Source organism: Hyperolius riggenbachi, chromosome 1, assembly GCF_040937935.1.
Source record: "Hyperolius riggenbachi isolate aHypRig1 chromosome 1, aHypRig1.pri, whole genome shotgun sequence".
In the NCBI taxonomy this organism is placed as follows: domain Eukaryota; kingdom Metazoa; phylum Chordata; class Amphibia; order Anura; family Hyperoliidae; genus Hyperolius; species Hyperolius riggenbachi.
Genome location: NC_090646.1, coordinates 671,128,731 through 671,149,613, shown reverse-complemented (window position 1 = coordinate 671,149,613; position 20,883 = coordinate 671,128,731). Strand labels below are relative to the sequence as shown.

The window sequence follows — 20,883 nt, the reverse complement described above, 5'->3', positions numbered from 1 at the left end:
CCACACCTTTGTTTTGACAAAATGATAGCCATTAAACCCTAAAAAAACAGGTCCGGAGATAAGTGAAGCTGGAGCATTGAGGCCGGGATTTGGCCCAATTTGATGTGGATTTACTCAATTTTAGATCTGTAATTGCATAACATGATAAAACAAGCTAGTATTATTGATTGATCATTTACAATAATAAAAGTCTAAGGTGTGTACAGGCTCTTAGTAAATTAACCTCTGTGTTTAAAAATCCCGTCAGCAAGGGTTGCAGAGATTTACCAGCTGATAGCACATTTTTAATATATCCAGTTCACCAACTTTTTTTATATCACTCACTGTTAAGGTAGCCATAGACCTGATGATTATGGGCAGATTTGACAAAGAGATAAATGTATCTCTAATCAAATCTGACTAGAGATAAATTTCTCTTTGTTAAAGCTGCCCATATACTACAGGCCGATTACCGTCCGATTTCAGCATGAAATCTTCAGGCAATCGTCCGAGCCCGCCGTGTCCGCCCCGCCGCTGCCCCCCAATGTATAAAATGTGCCCCCACCAGTGTGTGCATTTATACATTACCTGTCCTCTGGCAGCCTTCAACGGTGTCTGTCCATCTCTCCGGTTCTAACAACCGCATACACGCTGGTGGCGCATAGCATCTGACGTCACACACTATGCGCCACCAGCGTGTATGCGGTTGTTAGAACCGGAGAGATGGACAGACACCGTTGAAGGCTGCCCCAGGACAGATAATGAATAAATGCACACACTGATGGGGGCACATTTTATACATTGGGGGGGGGGGCAGGGGTGGATGCGGCGGGCTCGGACGATTGCCTGAAGATTTCATGCTGAAATCGGACGGTAAATGAAATCGCCACCAGCGTGTATGTGCGTATGCGGCTGTTAGAACCCGGAGAGATGGACAGACACCACACGGGAGCTGCTACAGGACAGGTAATGTATAAATGCACACACCTAAATGTATACATTACGGCGGCAGCGGTTTCGTCATTCGTTCCCGAAATCGGCCGCCGTACCGTAGCACACCTGACCAACCAACTTCGACCGGACATCTTGCAGCATGCGCGATCGACAATGTAACCAATTTTCATCCCGAAATTGGTTGCTTTGTCGGTCGGGCATGCACTTGGCAACCCGGATTTTCATCCAATTCGATTATATTAATCGAATCGGATGGTTGATTGGCCGCCAAGTTGCCTGATGTATGGCCACCTTTAGTCTGGTGGAAAGTGGTAAACGTTTACCACCTGATGATATAGAAAATTTAAAAAATTTGATGACCACTTCATAGCCAACCTACAAGAGACCAATCAGGCCCAATGTTATTCCGTCAGAGCGGCCAATCATACTCAGATCTTCTGGGACAATGGCAATCAAAGAATGGATAGGATAATCTGATTAGATGTTACAGACAACTCTTATTGTATCAATAAGCCCCCCCCCCCCCCATATTATATTCACAGCCTTCATTCTGGGGTACTTTGCTGAGCATGAGGTAAGTGTGATAGCCCTATGTTTCCGCTATGAAGCTAGATGTGGCTCTTTGGTTAAGTCCAGCAGCTCCTGTAATGGAGTTCCTCTATCTGACCCAACTTCTGGTGGCAAACCCATGGGAAGATTGTCCTGGGAGCAAAGGCGGCTGCTGGAAAGACTACGTTACTTTCTGCAAACACAGATTTAGAAAATAAAAATAAAAGAAAACCAACACTCTTATCTATTCTACTAGATATGTTAAGGTTGAATAAATTAACTCTTAATCTCTTTGGTAAAAGCTACTTCGGATGAGTTTTTTCTTTCTCACGGTTTGATTGTTTGAGGTGACCTGTTGTGGAGAACATATGCTGATGCACGGAGTCCTTTGGGAGGTGGGACTGAAGGTTGAGCGACTGTACAGAGGTCAGAGCACCTGGGTGACGCTGTGACGCAGTGTCCTCCAGGTGCGACGGTCAGAGGTAGGGTGGTCTGAGCAGAGATGAGATTGTCAGCAGAACGTTCCTCTCCCAGTTTGCATACCGAGCTTCTGCCACGTGACGGAATAGAGCTCTGGAGAATGGGGGGCTCCATCGGAGGTCAGGACTGCAGCAGAAGAAGAGATGCTCCACAGAGACGTCAAATAATGCCACTTAATTTCTGCGTCCTTCTGCTCCAGGCCGTTGCTTCTGAGAGATTCAGGAGTCCTCCCCAAGCTTCAGAGAAAGCCCACCCTACCCATATGAGGATGCCAGATGTGGGTTAAAGAGGTACTGGAAGATAGATGATGGACCTCGCGTAGACTCACGGGGAAGAACTAGGTGGAGTGTGTCCTTGTGATGAGGAGGAGAGAGGAGGAATTGGCTGTGCTGTCGTTGGACTGGAACGCCCATTGTTGGAGCTTGTGCTGGAACCTGATGGTGCCCCTGCTCTACGGGCAAATAGCACACCTGCGAACAGAAGGTCAGAGAAACGGGTCATATGAGGCACAGGGTTGGAGGCATCAAACACTTCATACAACTATGCATTTATACTTAAGGTCTGACAATACCAATCCAGTCATACAGTGAGGTGTACAGTACCATTCAAGTATGTCTCACATCTGGTGGAAATGTGCACATTGCACTGTTAAAGGACATCCGAGGTGAAAATAAACTAATGAGATTAACTATTGTATCTATCCTCCTCCTTCTAAAAATGACCTTTTTTTAGTTATCCCACAATTGAAATCTACTTTTTAAGTTTTTACTGTTTCATGGCCTCTTCTCAATGGCACATTCTTCGAAGCCTGCCAGAGCTAAAATCTATGAACTATTGACCATTTTCATCTCTTTCCTGCTATCAAAAGCCATTTACTGCCAGGAAAGTGTTTGATGGCTGCAATTCCTTATCAGTGAGGCCTACACTATCGTCTGACCCGGTCCTGACCCAGACAGAAACTGTCACTTGCATACCTGATTTTTAACTCTCTCAGACAGAGAAAGAAAAAAAAAGGAACACAGCCTAGTTATTAGTGTGCTAGGCACTGTACACACCCCTGTCTATCTCATCATGTCACATGTCACCTCGGATGTCCTGCATGCAGTCTGATTGCAGAGCGGGGAGTACAAATACAGTGAAAATGTAATAGTCCCGTAGTGCTATCATTGCTTCTGCGTCGCGATGAACCAAATGTGCGCAACCCAACAGCGGAAGTGTGAGAGGGGCCCAAAAGCCAATTGTGAAGATGTTTTAGCAACAATTATGGTGATATACAGTGACTTAGACCTCTGTCATTTTCTGATGATTTGTTTATTTATAACTGCAGCACAAAAACAATTCATTTTTTTTAAATTCACTTATTTAATCCTTATTCATTTTTTTTTAAATGTGATCATTTTTTGAAATATATTCAACAGTTCCAATGTAAGACTTCTTTTCAAAAAGAGATATATTGCAAGCTCAAGGTGAAGCAGAGCTCCTAGGGGCGAGTAAGGGGTTAAAAAGGGCCAAAAAGCCCTCTTGCTAAAAACGCTATGCAAAACAGACATTTGCCTTCTTAAAACAGAAGGTATTTGCGATGATTCAGGTCGGTGTGAGCATATGATATCTCCCACAATGCATCACTTTTGAGTGTGGCTCTGTACAATTAACAAGCTGACACATTGCATTCCCGCGGTTCTGGAGGTGTGGTTAGCTATCAGGGACAACAAATGGACAAGTTACATATTCAGCAGTGATGCATTGTGGGGCACCTCATATGCTCACTCCAATCTAAATAATCACAAATACCTTCTGTTTTAAGATGGCACAATTGTGCATTTCAGAAAGATTTATTCTGGCTGATGACACGTTAGGTTTGCAAGCTCCTCCCCAGCACTGTCAGGCAGGAGCTGGCCAGGTAGTGGTAGACTAAATCTCTGGGAAACAGAACCATAATGCTGGGCATACAAGAGTCGACCCGGCAGCTCGATTAACCGCCGGATCGAATCCCGCCGCATCCCCGCTCGTCTCCCCCGCGGGAAGCCGGATCGATTCCCGCTTGTCCCCGCGGGTGCTCCTTATCTTCCGCTCGATTCCCCGCTATTGTCCGCCCGCGGGGATCGATCGGGGTATCGATCCGGCGGGTCATCGGACCTATCGGAAATTATCAATCGAGCCATCAGCGGCTCGATTAATAAGGGCGCATCGGCCCGTGTATGCCCAGCATTAGACTGTCTTACAATGGGGGTCATTCACTAAAAACGTTAATCGTTACGCGTGCAGATAGTGCACTTCAAGATTACCGGCATTTACGCAATTTACACAGCGACTTACACAAATTGTGTAATGCGCTATATAAAGGCACCCGCATGTTACTCAAGCAATGTAAGCAGGGGCGTGGCCCAAAATCACTGGGCCCCCCTGCAAAACTTTGGATGGGGCCCCTTCCCGCCAAACCTCAAACCTGCAGAGAATAGATAGCTTTTTCTCTCCTCAAGCATCACTAAAGGACACAGCACTAGGGATTGTCTACAAATCTTTGTATGATTCCTTACCAGTGGCTGAGCAGATGCAATCATTAGAACAATTGTGCAGAGAGCAGAAATATTTTTCTCTCCTTGCCCTTAGTTGTCACTCTCTCAGGACAGGGAAGATAAACTTCTCCCCCCATGGGGCCCCCTGTGGCTTCTGGGCCCCCCTGCAGCTGCATCCCTTGCAGGGTCTATTGTTACGCCCCTCAATGTAAGTGGTGAATGTTCTACAAAGCACGTTATAGTCGCTAAGTAAATTGTGTAAATGCTGGTAATCTTACCATGCTCTATCTGCACATGTTAAAGGATCACTATAGCGAAAAATCGAAAAATTTAAAATACATGTAAACACATACACATAAAAAGTATATTTCTTCCAGAGTAAAATGAGCCATAAATGACTTTTCTCCTATGTTGCTGTCACTTACAGTAGGTAGTAGAAATCTGACAGAACTGAAAGGTTTTGGTCTAGTCCACCTCTTCATGGGGGATTCTCAGCATACCCTTTATTCCTTATAAAGACAGTACTTGAAAAGGATTTATATAAAGATGCTGGCCAGCCTCCCTGCTCACTGCACACTTTCTTTTAGCAACTGAGCAACTGTCATTCACTAAGTGCTTTTGAAAATAAAGAAAACCCTGAGAATCCCCCATTAGAAGATGGGGTAGTCCAAAAACTGTCAGTTCTGTCAGATTTCTACTACCTACTGTAAGTGACAGCAACATAGGACAAAAGTAGTTTATGGCTCATTCTAGTCTGGAAGAAATCTACTTCTTATCTGTATGTGTTTACATGTATTTTACATTTTACAATTTTTTGCAATAGTGGTCCTTTAAGATTAATGTTCTTTAGTGAATAAACCCCCTATTACCTTAATTTAATTAATTAGATTCATTCATGTCATCTTTCATGAAATAAATTATGTTGAACCAGACTCACAGACTTTTAGGAGGGAGGGGCCCCCAGTTTAAGTTTACCCCTTAAACTGGCTGGTCTATCCCCTCCCCCCCCCCTCCCCACCCACAACACACACAGACACTCATGTACGTTATTTCCCAGCCACCGGAACTCCAGAATTGTACAGCTTGTAGGAGAGAGGCAAATATCTCTGCAATTGGTAAACATCTAAAATAAGCAGTAGGTAGCTAGGATGGTAGCTACATGATATCAGTGACCGAGGCAAGGAGGCTCCAGCTGACAATCCTCTGCCCTACTAATAAGTCACACAAACATGTCGCAGCTACAACGTCTTGTCTGCCATTGTTGCTGAGAAATGGCCATACGCAAGGCAGCCATGTTGGATGTGGAGGTTGGACAGGAGGGGAATTACTGACCACAGTAGGTGACAGCGGTGATGGGTGTGGCTCTCCCTGGAAGAGGGGCGTGTTTAGGCCACAGTAGGAGACAGAAATGATGGGTGTGGCTCTCCCTGGAAGAGGATGGTGTTTAGGCCACAGTCTGTGACAGCAGTGATGGGTGTGGCTCTCCCTGGATGTGGGGTGTGTTTAGGCGACCGTAGGTGACAGCAATGATGGGTGTGGTTCCCCCTGGAAAAGGGGTGTGTTTAGGCCACAGTAGGTAACATTAGTGATGGGTGTGGCTCTCCCTGGAAGATGAGCATGTTTATTGGGTTTCTGTGCTCTATATATTACACACACATGTGGCCATACACAAGGCAGCCATGTTGGATGTGGAGGTTGGACAGGAGGGGATTTATTGGCCACAGTAGGTGACAGCAGTGATGAGTCTAGTTCTCCCTGGAAGAGGAGGGTGTTTAGGCCACAGTAGGTGACAGCAGTGATGGGTGTGGTTTTCCCTGGAAGAAGAGGGTGTTTAGGCCACAGTAGGTGACAGCAGTGATGGGTGTGGTTTTCCCTGGAAGAAGAGGGTGTTTAGGCCACAGTAGGTGACAGCAGTGATGGGTGTGGTTTTCCCTGGAAGAGGAGGGTGTTTAGGCCACAGCAGTGATGGGTGTGGTTTTCCCTAGAAGAGGAGGGTATTTAGGCCACAGTAGGTGACAGCAATGATGGGTGTGGTTCCCTCTGGAAGAGGAGGGTGTTTAGGCCACAGTAGGTGACAGCAGTGATGGGTGTGGTTTTCCCTGGAAGAGTAGGGTGTTTAGGCCACAGTAGGTGACAGCAGTGTTGGGTGTGGCATTCCCTGCAAGAGGAGGGGATTTATTGGCTACAGCAGGTGACAGCAGTGATGGGTGTGGCTCTCCCTGGAAGAGGAGGGGATTTATTGGCCACAGTAGGTGACAGCAGTGATGGGTGTGGCTCTACCTGGAAGTGGAGGGGATTTATTGGCCACAGTATGTGACAGCAGTGATGGGTGTAGTCTTCCCTGGTAGATGAGCGTGTTTATTGGGTTTCTGTGCTCTATATATTACACACACATGTGGCCATACGCAAGGCAGCCATGTTGGATGTGGAGGTTGGATAGGAGGGGATTTATTGGTGGTCACAGTAGGTGACAGCAGTGATGGGTGTGGTCCTCCATGGAAGAGGGGCGTGTTTATTGGGTTTCTGTGCTCTATATATTACACACACATGTGGCCATACACAAGGCAGCCATGTTGTATGTGGAGGTTGGACAGGAGGGGATTTATTGGCCACAGTAGGTGACAGCAGTGATGTGTGTAGCTCTCCCTGAAAGAGGAGGGGATTTATAGGCCACAGTAGGTGACAGCAGTGATGGGTGTGGTCCTCCCTGGAAGAGGGGCGTGTTTATTGGGTTTCTGTGCTCTATATATTACACACACATGTGGCCATACGCAAGGCAGCCATGTTGGATGTGGAGGTTGGACAGGAGGGGATTTATTGGCCACAGTAGGTGACAGCAGTGATGGGTGTGGCCCTACCTGGAAGAGGAGTGTGTTTATTGGGTTTCTGTGCTCTATATATTACACACGTGGCCATCCGCAAGGCAGCCATGTTGGATGTGGAGGTTGGACAGGAGGGGATTTATTGGCCACAGTAGGTGACAGCAGTGATAGGTGTGGACCTACCTGGAAGAGGAGTGTGTTTATTGGGTTTCTGTGCTCTATATATTACACACGTGGCCATCCGCAAGGCAGCCATGTTGGATGTGGAGGTTGGACAGGAGGGGATTTATTGGCCACAGTAGGTGACAGCAGTGATAGGTGTGGACCTACCTGGAAGAGGAGTGTGTTTATTGGGTTTCTGTGCTCTATATATTACACACGTGGCCATCCGCAAGGCAGCCATGTTGGATGTGGAGGTTGGACAGGAGGGGATTTATTGGCCACAGTAGGTGACAGCAGTGATGTGTGTGGCTCTCCCTGGAAGAGGAGGGGATTTATTGGCCACAGTAGGTGACAGCAGTGATGGGTGTGGCTCTCCCTGGAAGATGAGTGCATTTATTGGGTTTCCGTGCTCTATATATTACACACACATGTGGCCTTACACAAGGCAGCCATGTTGGATGTGGAGGTTGGACAGGAGGGGATGTATTGGCCACAGGAGGTGACAGCAGTGATGGGTGTGGCTCTCCCTGGAAGATGAGCGCGTTTATTAGGTTTCTGTGCTCTATATATTACACACACATGTGGCCATACGCAAGGCAGCCATGTTGGATGTGGAGGTTGGACAGGAGGGGATTTATTGGCCACAGTAGGTGACAGCAGTGATGGGTGTGGCTCTCCCTGGAAGATGAGCGCATTTATTAGGTTTCTGTGCTCTATATATTACACACACATGTGGCCATACGCAAGGCAGCCATGTTGGATGTGGAGGTTGGACAGGAGGGGATTTATTGGCCACAGTAGGTGACAGCAGTGATGGGTGTGGCTCTCCCTGGAAGATGAGCGCATTTATTGGGTTTCTGTGCTCTATATATTACACACACATGTGGCCTTATGGCTGCTGGGCCAGTCACATGTTAGCTGTGGAATGTGAGCTGGTGTCATCACCCAATCACAGCTGTGATCTGACATGATATATGAGAGGCCTCTAATTCTTTATCACCAAAGCTGACATTAGCCCTCTATGTATAGCACATTAGCCTCTCCTAGTGGTGCATTGCACAGGTCTCAGGCCTGATAGTGTTACCAGATGGGGTTACACATCTTACTAAAGCAGAACCCTAAACAAAGTGCGACTGCCACGCCTGCTCCCGGGCTTACGCTCTGATGCACGCGGGGAGAGGGGGGCTGTGTCCGGCATGCCAGGTGCCATTCAGGATGTGGGCGGGTCGCTTTCAGCACAGCATGTCCTATTAGGCTGAGATCATTCTGGGAAGATATTAAAGGGACACTTAAGTAAAAAAAAAAAGAGTTTTACTCACCTGGGGCTTCCAATAGCCCCCTGCAGCTGTCCGGTGCCCTCGCCGTCTCCCTCCGATCCCCCTGGCCCCGCCGGCAGCCACTTCATGTTTCGGTGACAGGAGCTGACAGGCTGGGGACGCGAGTGATACTTCGCGTTCCTGGCCACAATAGCGCCATCTATGCTGCTATAGCATATATCATATACCATATAGCAGCATAGAGGGTGCTAATGTGTCTGGGAACGCGAAGAATCACTCGCGTCCCCAGCCTGTCAGCTCCTGTCACCGAAACAGGAAGTGGCTGCCGGCGGGGCCAGGAGGATCGGAGGGAGACGGCGAGGGCACCGGACAGCTGCAGGGGGCTATTGGAAGCCCTAGGTGAGTAAAACTCATTTTTTTTTGTTTGACTTAAGTGTCCCTTTAAGGCCAATGAGAATGCAATGCCAATGTGGCTCAACTGCAACCAAACTGCCTTACTTCTGAGGATTGTAGGCAGATTGAAGGCACTTTGTCTCCTATCAGGATGGGAGAGCAATCATTGCACTAAATACCACTTCCCTTTTACTAATGTAGAAAGCTGCATAAAAGGAACCCGAAGTGTGAGAGCTATGGAAGCTGCCATATTTATTTCCTTCCCAGTTCAATCCCAGTTGCCTGGCAGTCCTGCTGATCTATCTGGTCAGTGGGGTGTAAATCACATACCTGAAGTAAGCATGCAGCTAATCTTGTCACATTTGTCATTGACATCTAATCTGCTGCAAGCCTGTTCAGGGTCTATGGCTAAATGTATTAGAGGCAGAGGATCAGCAGGACAGGCAATGTGCATTGTTAGGAAATAAACATGTCAGGCTTCATATCCTCTCACCTCGGGTTCCCTTTAACCTTTTTGGGACCAGTTGGCTCTGTTCCCTTGAAGACCAGAACTGTCCATGTCCTTTTAAGACGTGACTGGTAATATTGGCTCACAGCAATCACCGATTCAGCTCCTACCCAATATCCGCAAGCTCTGCTGTCAGTGCTTCCCCCTTCAGTAGAGGGGATCCAGCACTGGGACCACCTGAGGATCTCCTTGTCGGCCACCTGTCGACGTGCGCACACTGCGCAGTAGCGTCTCCCCGATTGGGCTCTGGTGGAAATAGCTGAGCCTGATCAGGTCCGCTGTACTGCACAGACGCGAGCCGTATACGCCTGCGCAGTATAGCGGACCTTATGGTGCTCGGCCATTTCCGCAGGAGACAGAGCGGAGAGATGCTACTGCACATGTGCACAGCGGCTATTGTACATATTATTGCTGCTCTGTGTCTGAAAGCGCTGGATCCCCTCTACAGATCTCTACAGCTTCATTACGATCCAGAGGCTTCCCCCAACCAAGGCAGTACCCCCAGGGGCGTTTTTTTAAAAGATTCTTTTTTCTTTTAAAGATTCTCTTTCAGGCTGGTGTGGAAGCCCCGTATGAAGGCACCAGGGAAAGCTTGCTGTCAGTACAGACCAGTTCCTGGCGCTGTCAAGCTATCCTCTCCTGTGACTTTATTACAATGGATTTTAGCGAGCCGCGTCCTACACTCCGCCACACACTGATCTTATTGGATTTCCTGCCAGCGGCGGGCGAGCGAGGCCACCACCTACCTGCGTAGACAACTCCATTTATCTCTATTGACATGTTGATGCTGCTAATGCTGGACGTGGACAAGTTCATCGCTGTTTCCTGTCTGTCATCTGGAAGAGAAGAAAACAGCCGTCAACAAACCGCAGGCGAGAAACACATAAACACTGCTGAGATACAGGTGTGTGACGGTATGATCCATCATTCATGGTCATCCTCCGCACTGCATGGCCAGAGGGGTGACAGCAGCTCCGCAGCTCCCCAACAGCTGCTCAGAGGCCACACAAAGAAGCCAGAGTCACTGTGCTTCCTTGCTGTGTTTTTATTCTTGTATTATTTCCAATAACCAATCAGATGAAAGCTGGAGAATGGGCACTACATCATGAGCTTGTGCTGCAGATACTCATTATAAATGGTGGGCTAGGATGGGGGCGTGTCCCAGACCTCTGCAGCAGCATACTGTGACAGGACAAGTCTGTAATGTGGGAGGAAACAACTGTTATGCTGCATCAAATATATTGAACCTTTTCTGTCACTAGTACAGTACTCCAATTGTTTCTCTCGAATCAGACCATTTGTGTCTTCTGTTGGGGCATCCATTAACCACTGCGCATCCAGACCTTGTGTCCCACTTATGGACCAGAGCAGTTTTGACAGTGTAGCTATGTCCTTATTTAATCAGAAATAACTTTATCCCTACTTATGACACAGAAATGAAATATATATTTTTCTTTTCAAGACAAACTAGGCTTTCATTGTATGCCATTTTTTCCCTCGAACAATTTTGTTTTCTATAAATTTTAATGGGAAAGCAAGGAAAAAAATAGAAAAAACAAATTATTTCTCAGTTTTACCAATTCTAGTTTAAAAATAAAAAGTGCTACTGTAGATAAAAAAACATTTTTTTTTGGGCTATTCATACCGCTTATCACAAAACTTAGATTATGTTTCTGTCACTATTTATGGTGAAGATATTTAATTCTGAAATTATGCTACAGAGTGTATTTTTCACTATAAACTGAGAAAATAAAAGTATTTTTAATGGTAAACATCAATCTCATTAGCTCAGGGAACATATATTCCCATTCACCAATTAGTGCTGCATCAGATAGTGCCAGAAATGTGCACAGGAGCAAGCCCAATCCTGCACAGCACTGCTTCTGCTACAAGACGTATATCTACTGACTCGTGGCTTACATGAAGTAACAGAGGACGTAGATATACTGTAGTGGTGGATAAAGTGGTTAAAAAACACAGCAACCAAGTTTCGGCGCAGGGTGAAGCCAAGAGACCGCTCACCTTGCGCCCACTGAAAGCTTGTTTGAGCTCCAGCAATAGTTGGCGCCCAAATTAGTCACTGAGCACTGCTATAGCCGTAATTCTCATTATGGCTTATGGCAGCATCCAAATCATTGGCGCAGTTCATTGCCAAAATTAGCTGCCTCTTCTGTTGAGCGGTAAGTCCACCACTCCCTCCCATTTATATTTTATCCTTTTTGGCTTCTCTGTCTTTATCCAATTTATGCATTATAGTTAGTCCACTTGGTAGAGGGATGTCACCCCTTTTGCTTCCAGATACTACAGAGAGCGACTTCTTAATCCAAATGGGGTCAGGTTTATTCCCCCGCCTGCCTACACAGTGGTTACCTTTGGGGTAACCCAGATTTTTGAGCATTAAGCCCGTTTCCACCAGGACTGATTGTGCCCGATTTCACAAATCCGGAATCTCAGCCTATTACAATGAATAGGCTGCTTACTAATTTTCTGAAAAAAATCTTAGGCACGGTTTCAGAACGTCAGAATTTTGGACAACGAGTCCGAATCCCCACAGTTGTGCAGGGCTACAGGGATTCAGATGTGTAATCACAGTGCACAAGTTCCAGCTAGAGGCCTGCAGCGGGTCGGGTACCCGAATTGATTTAAGCTGCGGGTGCGGGCCGGGTGCGGGTAGCGAGTTGCGGGTAGCGGTCTGCGGGTTGCGAAAGCAAGCATGTAAACCTTCTTTAGCTTTGGTTTGTGTATACAAATAGGTTTTATTAACTTTACAGCTCAATGTTACTTTGAAAGAACCCCTCCAGCAAAAAAGTAAGCAGTTAAAATCTGTCTGAACTGACAGGCTTTGGACTAATGCATCTCCTCATGAGGGATTCTCAGGGTTTTCTTTGTTTTTCAAAAGCATTTCTTGAACGTCAGTTGCTACGTCTAACTGCCAAAATAGTGTGCACATGAGTAGGAAGGCTAGCTGGTATTTCACTATTTTGGAAGTTAAAATGTTTTTGAAAACAAAGAAAACCCTGAAAATCCCCCATGAGGAGATGGACTAGTTCAAAACCTCTCGGTTCTGTCAGATTTTAACGGCTTACTGTTTTCACTGCAGAGGTCCTTTAATTTGCCAAAACTTACTACACCATAGTGGGCTCTCGTTTTTTCCCTTTTGTGTTTCCTTCAAGCTTTTTTGTTATAGCTCACTTGTTCCCAAAGAATAATAAATAAAAACAATCAAACAACAAAATCAATAAATAAACAAGACAAATGTGCTACAAAAAGAAATCTGATTGGGACGCGCAGTGAGGATCAGGTTGGCCCTGCTAGTGGATTCCAGGCATATGCATGTATATACAGCATTGTTCTGATTGTGTGAAGGTGTGAAGGCGTGTACCTCGGCTGTTGATCTTGATGTTCATTGGCAGTTGTGCTGCCATAGCGAGCAGGTTGTGCTGCAGAGCATGCTGCATTAGTCTCTGCTGCTCTTCCGCCATCATGGCCATCTTCTTCTCCGGCGGCTCCCCAGAGTCCAGCTTCTCCCTTAGCTGCTCCAGAGCCGCTGCCTGCATGACCTGAACAGCCTGGGCCGCTGAGACGTGGTGACCCGGGAGAGAGACGGGGATCCCGATCCGGTGAGGTGTCCCGCTGTGGTGGATGATGTCTTCTACAAGGAAAGAGCGATCGTTAGGAAGCCTGAGCTGATTGTAACAACTGAAACTGGAAACTTACATTTATCTGCCCAATAATCACAATTATCTGATGATCCACCCATCAGGGCCTCACATCTGCTCATCTTCAATGTTTATCTATTCTGGTCATCAATCCAGCTACACTTATTTACCCTCTGCCTCACTCCGGCTTCAGTTATCCGTTATACTCACTATTTCAGCTTTCATTTCACCATTTGTCTATCCTCTTCATCTCTCCAGCTAAACTTGTCTATTCTTTTCTTTGCTTCGGCTATGCTTGTCTACTCTTCTCAACACTCTAACTAGACTTATCTACACTTCTGTCCACTGCAACTATCCTTGTCACCACTCTAGCTAGATGTGTCTATCCTGCTCACCTCTATGGATTGGTGTTGTCTGTTGATTGACACGTCTATCCTTCACCACCCCTGGGGCTGCAGTTTGCAGGAGATCGGGCGCAGGCTGTGTGCGCATCTCCTGCTCAGTCTCCGAGCGGCAATTGCTGCCTATTTACATGTACAGCGCTGTGATCAGCAGCAGCGCTGTACTGGGGACAGCCGTGTGGCACAGCTGTCCTCCTGGGGGACAAGAGAGCGATCGGCTCTCATAGCCTATGACAGCCGATCGCCATGATTGGCTGATGGGGGGATAGAGGGGTTTTAGTAGAAAATAACGTGAATATTTGTAAAAAAAATTAAACACTATGGGGGGATCAGACCCCACCAACAGGAAGCTCTGTTGGTGGGGAGAAAAGGAGGGGGCTTAAAGCTGCAGTGGCCTATTTTGTGAAAATTGGCCTGGTCTTTAGGGGGGGGGGGGGGGGGAAGTTAACACTGCAGTCCTCAAGAGGTTAAAAATATCACCTAGGAGAAAAAAATAATTGCATATGGCCCCTGATGATGAGGAAGATGGATCACTGGAAGATTCATTCAAGTGATGAATTTACAAAACTTCTCATAAATGATCTCATTTGATCTATCTTAAAGAGGAACTCCAGTGAAAATAATGCAATAAAAAAGTGCTTCATTTTTACAATAATTAAGTATAAATGATTTAGTCAGTGTTTGACCATTGTAAAATCTTTCCTCTCCTTGATTTATATTCTGACATTTATCACATGGTGACATTTTTACTGCTGGCAGGTGATGTCAGTGAAAGGAGAAGCTGCTTGCTTTTTGGCAGTTGGAAACAGCTGTTATTTCCCACAATGCAACAAGGCTCCCACAGTGCAATTTCAGTACCTCAGTGCTGTGAGGCGCTGGCATCAGACTGTGGGAGGGATTTCACCACAAAATCAGCCATACAGATGATCCCTTTTATTTAGAAAAGGAATAGATTTCTCATGGGAAAGGGGGTATCAGCTACTGATTGGGATGAAGTTCAGTTCTTGGTCATGGTCTCTCTTTAATGCATGGTAATATTGTCATTATCTGTTTATTACAATAATGAACTGTCCTTATCTGTATTAACTCATAATTCATCTTGCTTTGGGGTATATCCACTAAAATACAAGTGTACTGGATAAGGGTACGGGATAGTGTACTGGATAAGGGTACGGGATAGTGTACTGGATAAGGGTACGGGATAGTGTACTGGATAAGGGTACGGGATAGTGTACTGGATAAGGGTACGGGATAGTGTACTGGATAAGGGTACGGGATAGTGTACTGGATAAGGGTACGGGATAGTGTACTGGATAAGGGTACGGGATAGTGTACTGGATAAGGGTACGGGATAGTGTACTGGATAAGGGTACGGGATAGTGTACTGGATAAGGGTACGGGATAGTGTACTGGATAAGGGTACGGGATAGTGGACTGGATAAGGGTACGGGATAGTGTACTGGATAAGGGTACGGGATAGTGGACTGGATAAGGGTACGGGATAGTGTACTGGATAAGGGTACGGGATAGTGTACTGGATAAGGGTACGGGATAGTGGACTGGATAAGGGTACGGGATAGTGGACTGGATAAGGGTACGGGATAGTGGACTGGATAAGGGTACGGGATAGTGGACTGGATAAGGGTACGGGATAGTGGACTGGATAAGGGTACGGGATAGTGGACTGGATAAGGGTACGGGATAGTGGACTGGATAAGGGTACGGGATAGTGGACTGGATAAGGGTACGGGATAGTGGACTGGATAAGGGTAAGGGATAGTGGACTGGATAAGGGTACGGGATAGTGTACTGGATAAGGGTACGGGATAGTGTACTGGATAAGGGTACGGGATAGTGTACTGGATAAGGGTACGGGATAGTGTACTGGATAAGGGTACGGGATAGTGTACTGGATAAGGGTACGGGATAGTGTACTGGATAAGGGTACGGGATAGTGTACTGGATAAGGGTACGGGATAGTGTACTGGATAAGGGTACGGGATAGTGTACTGGATAAGGGTACGGGATAGTGTACTGGATAAGGGTACGGGATAGTGTACTGGATAAGGGTACGGGATAGTGTACTGGATAAGGGTACGGGATAGTGTACTGGATAAGGGTACGGGATAGTGTACTGGATAAGGGTACGGGATAGTGTACTGGATAGTGTACTGGATAAGGGTACGGGATAGTGTACTGGATAAGGGTACGGGATAGTGTACTGGATAAGGGTACGGGATAGTGTACTGGATAAGGGTACGGGATAGTGTACTGGATAAGGGTACGGGATAGTGTACTGGATAAGGGTACGGGATAGTGTACTCGATAAGGGTACGGGATAGTGTACTGGATAAGGGTACGGGATAGTGGACTGGATAAGGGTACGGGATAGTGTACTGGATAAGGGCTCTGCCTCTGACACAGGAGACCAGAGTTCAAATCTCAGCTCTTCCTGTTCAATAATCCAGCACCTATTCAGGAAGGAGTTCTTGGGCGAGACTCCCTAACACTGTTTTACTGAGTGCGCCCTAGTGGCTGCCTCGCAAGCAGTCCGACAGAAGAAAAGAGCTATATAAATATAGGAATTATTATTACGGTAATCAGAATCACATGCGGAATGTCTTACCGCACAAACAGTAAAGCATTGCATGTAATGTGTAGCTTTACACTCAGACTTTACACCCGTTAGTCTGCTTCCCGCAGTTTAGAGAATATACCAGTTCATCTAATTGGTCTCCTAAATTATCTCTCATCCATTTATCTAATCGATTCTCTCTCCTTGAGGTAAAAAATGAGTAAAGGGGCCCATACACCTAACGATTTTCCCGCCGATATACGGCCGATTCGATCACAGTGATCGAATCGGCTGTGAAATCGCCGAACGATCGATTTCCGTCCGAAATCGATCGGTACCGTTGATTCCTGTTGATTCGTCCGTGTGGAAGATTTTTCTCGGTCGCCGGTGGGTCGGCTGTGCGTCCATAGCGGCGTTTGAATGCCCGACGACCGACGCAATACAGCGGGTATACATTACCTGTTCCGGCCGGCGCGAGTTCCCGCTGTCTTCTTTCCGCGCTGGGTTCCGGACCGTTCCTGCAGCTACACAGAACTTCCTGTCCCGGCAGGAAGTTTAAACAGTAGAGCGCCCTCTACTGTTTAAACTTCCCCTGGACAGGAAGTTCAGTAGCTGCAGGAATGGTCTGGAGCCCGGAGCGGAGAAGACAGCCGGGACCAGGGGACTCGCGCCGGCCGGAACAGGTAATGTATGCAGGGGGGCGGCAGCTCCACAGATTGTGATCGGTTTCAGGCTGAAATCGATTCACAATCTGTTTGCAGTAAAGGTAGCCATACGATCCCTCTCTGATCAGATTCGATCAGATAGGGATCTATCTGTTGGTCGAATCTGATGGCAAATCGACCAGTGTATGGCCACCTTAAGGTGACTTCATGAGATAAGTTTTGTTATGTAAAATTTTGTCAGTAGAAAATTGAGGCTGCCTTCACAGTGGGACGTTGCGGAGCTGTGTTACAAAGTCTTATACCGCAGCTTACCGCACTACGATGCTAATCCTATGGGCCCTTCACAATGCGATGTTAGCGTTGCATTGTAACATGTAGCGTTATGGTAACGCACTGCTGCAGCGCATTACCTCTAACCGCACACATTACCAGCTACAGGGAAGCATACTTTTCATTGCCTGTATGCTGTACTGTACCTACTGTATGCGACAGTGATGCAGCGTTAATGTGCATTACCACCTTTTTTTGCGTTGCCTTGTAATGCTGCATTGCGACTTTATAAAATCACATTACAACGCAATGTCAAACTGTGAATCAAGTTTATAAAATGACATTGTACAGGTTGGCAAATAAAACTACATTGAGTTTTCTGCAGTGCCCCAGATTGTGCAAATGACTCCACACTAATCATATCTTGCTGTCCCCTTGGTTGACTTATGGAGAAGAGGAGCTGAGACATTGTGCAGAGAAGTTTGATGGATAAGCTTTTAGTGCTGATATTTGATAGATTGCAGATTGATTTGGGTTTTTCTGATAGACAGCCGGTGAGGTGATGCGCAGAAGCACGGGCTGCGCTCTTACCCTTCTTTATGGCCGGCAGCTGGGCGATCTGCGCGCCGTTGTGCGTTGTGACGGACAGGGTGGACATGTTGATTTTCGGTGAGGAGAGGATGTTGGGGGTTCCCACTGGCGAGTAGCTGAACAGGCCAGACCCGAAGCTCTGCCTGCGGCCCTCCCGGCGGTTGCTGTCGATGGCGGCTTGTAGCTCTCCGGGCGAGCTCAGCCCTCTCTTTTCACATTCGTAGGGGTAGAGGTACTTCATGTATCTAGTGGGAGGAATCACAGAACAATATAGGTTATATTCCAGACAGAAGTGTGACAGTATACATATAGGCACAGGTATGGGGTCAGAACTGTGACAGTATACATATAGGTACAGGTATAGGGTCCGAAGTGTGACAGTATACATACAAGTACAGATATGGGGTCAGATCTGTGTCAGTATACAGATAAGTAAAGGTATGGGGTCAGAACTATGACAGTATACATATAGGTGCAGGTATGGGGTCAGAACTATGACAGTACACATATAGGTACAGGTATGGGGTCAGAACTATGACAGTACACATATAGGTACAGGTATGGGGTCAGAACTATGACAGTACACATATAGGTACAGGTATGGGGTCAGAACTGTGGCAGTATACATATAGGTACAGGTTTGGGGTCCGAAGTGTGACAGTATACATATAGGTACAGGTATGGGGTCCGAAGTGTGACAGTATACATACAAGTACAGGGTCAGATCTGTGTCAGTATACATATAGGTACAGGTATGGGGTCAGATCTGTGTCAGTATACATATAGGTACAGGTATGGGGTCAGAACTATGACAGTATACATATAGGTACAGGTATGGGGTCAGAACTATGACAGTATACATTTAGGTACAGGTATAGGGTCCGAAGTGTGACAGTATACATACAAGTACAGATATGGGGTCAGATCTGTGTCAGTATACAGATAAGTAAAGGTATGGGGTCAGAACTATGACAGTATACATATAGGTGCAGGTATGGGGTCAGAACTATGACAGTACACATATAGGTACAGGTATGGGGTCAGAACTATGACAGTACACATATAGGTACAGGTATGGGGTCAGAACTATGACAGTACACATATAGGTACAGGTATGGGGTCAGAACTGTGGCAGTATACATATAGGTACAGGTTTGGGGTCCGAAGTGTGACAGTATACATATAGGTACAGGTATGGGGTCCGAAGTGTGACAGTATACATACAAGTACAGGGTCAGATCTGTGTCAGTATACATATAGGTACAGGTATGGGGTCAGATCTGTGTCAGTATACATATAGGTACAGGTATGGGGTCAGAACTATGACAGTATACATATAGGTACAGGTATGGGGTCAGAACTATGACAGTATACATTTAGGTACAGGTATAGGGTCCGAAGTGTGACAGTATACATACAAGTACAGATATGGGGTCAGATCTGTGTCAGTATACAGATAAGTAAAGGTATGGGGTCAGAACTATGACAGTATACATATAGGTGCAGGTATGGGGTCAGAACTATGACAGTACACATATAGGTACAGGTATGGGGTCAGAACTATGACAGTACACATATAGGTACAGGTATGGGGTCAGAACTATGACAGTACACATATAGGTACAGGTATGGGGTCAGAACTGTGGCAGTATACATATAGGTACAGGTTTGGGGTCCGAAGTGTGACAGTATACATATAGGTACAGGTATGGGGTCCGAAGTGTGACAGTATACATACAAGTACAGGTATGGGGTCAGATCTGTGTCAGTATACATATAGGTACAGGTATGGGGTCAGATCTGTGTCAGTATACATATAGGTACAGGTATGGGGTCAGAACTATGACAGTATACATATAGGTACAGGTATGGGGTCAGAACTATGACAGTATACATTTAGGTACAGGTATGGGGGCCGAAGTGTGACTGTATACATACAAGTACAGGTATGGGGTCAGATCTGTGTTAGTATACATATAGGTACAGGTATGGGGTCAGAACTAGGACAGTATACATATAGGTACAGGTATGGGGTCAGAACTATGACAGTATACATATAGGTACAGGTATGGGCTCAGAACTATGACAGTATACATTTAGGTACAGGTATGGGGGCCGAAGTGTGACAGTATACATACAACTACAGGTATGGGGTCAGATCTGTGTCAGTATACATATAGGTACAGGTATGGGGTCAGAACTGGGACAGTATACATATAGGTACAGGTATGGGGTCAGAACTGGGACAGTATACATATAGGTACAGGTATGGGGTCAGAACTATGACAGTATACATATAGGTACAGGTATGGGGTCACCTGACACGTATGCCCCCCAAGATTTCTGCCACTTGAAATCCTGACTACCCTACACAGACAAAATGGCCCATCCCGCTCCACCAAAATCAACAACCACAAATTACATCTTCCAAGCCCCATGGAATAGTGACAAATCACATGCAGCTTCCCCACACTGAAAGTTACGTCACACAGATGACAACCTATGGGTCCACACAGATGACAACCTATGGGTCCACACAGATGACAACCTATGGGTCCACACAGATGACAACCTATGGGTCCACACAGATGGCAACCTATGGGTCCACACAGATGATATCCTATGGGTCCACACAGATAACAACCTATGGGTCCACACAGATGACAACCTATGGGTCCACACAGATGACAACCTATGGGTCCACACAGATGACAACCTATGGGTCCACACAGATGACAACCTATGGGTCCACACAGATGACAACCTATGGGTCCACACAGATGACAACCTATGGGTCCACACAGATGACAACCTATGGGTCCACACAGATGACAACCTATGGGTCCACACAGATGACAACCTATGGGTCCACACAGATAACCTATGGGTCCACACAGATGACAACCTATGGGTCCACACAGATGACAACCTATGGGTCCACACAGATGACAACCTATGGGTCCACACAGATGACAACCTATGGGTCCACACAGATGACAACCTATGGGTCCACACAGATGACAACCTATGGGTCCACACAGATAACCTATGGGTCCACACAGATGACAACCTATGGGTCCAC

The 20,883-nt window shown here is 46.5% G+C and overlaps 1 protein-coding gene across 6 annotated transcripts in view; it reads right to left on the bottom strand.

Annotated features, from left to right (window-relative positions):
- Nucleotides 1-869: 869 nt before the first annotated feature.
- The window catches only part of ARID3C (AT-rich interaction domain 3C), a 395,250-nt gene continuing 375,236 nt past the window's right edge, over nt 870-20,883 (bottom strand). For all 6 annotated transcript variants that reach the window (XM_068272418.1, XM_068272434.1, XM_068272440.1 and 3 more), the window contains 4 exons: nt 17,802-18,046; nt 13,023-13,292; nt 10,387-10,476; nt 870-2,432 (listed from right to left, as the gene is read on the bottom strand). In XM_068272418.1, the coding sequence (XP_068128519.1) occupies nt 2,287-2,432; nt 10,387-10,476; nt 13,023-13,292; nt 17,802-18,046 (751 nt within the window). In that variant the 3' untranslated portion in view covers nt 870-2,286. The remainder of the gene's footprint in view (nt 2,433-10,386; nt 10,477-13,022; nt 13,293-17,801; nt 18,047-20,883) is intronic.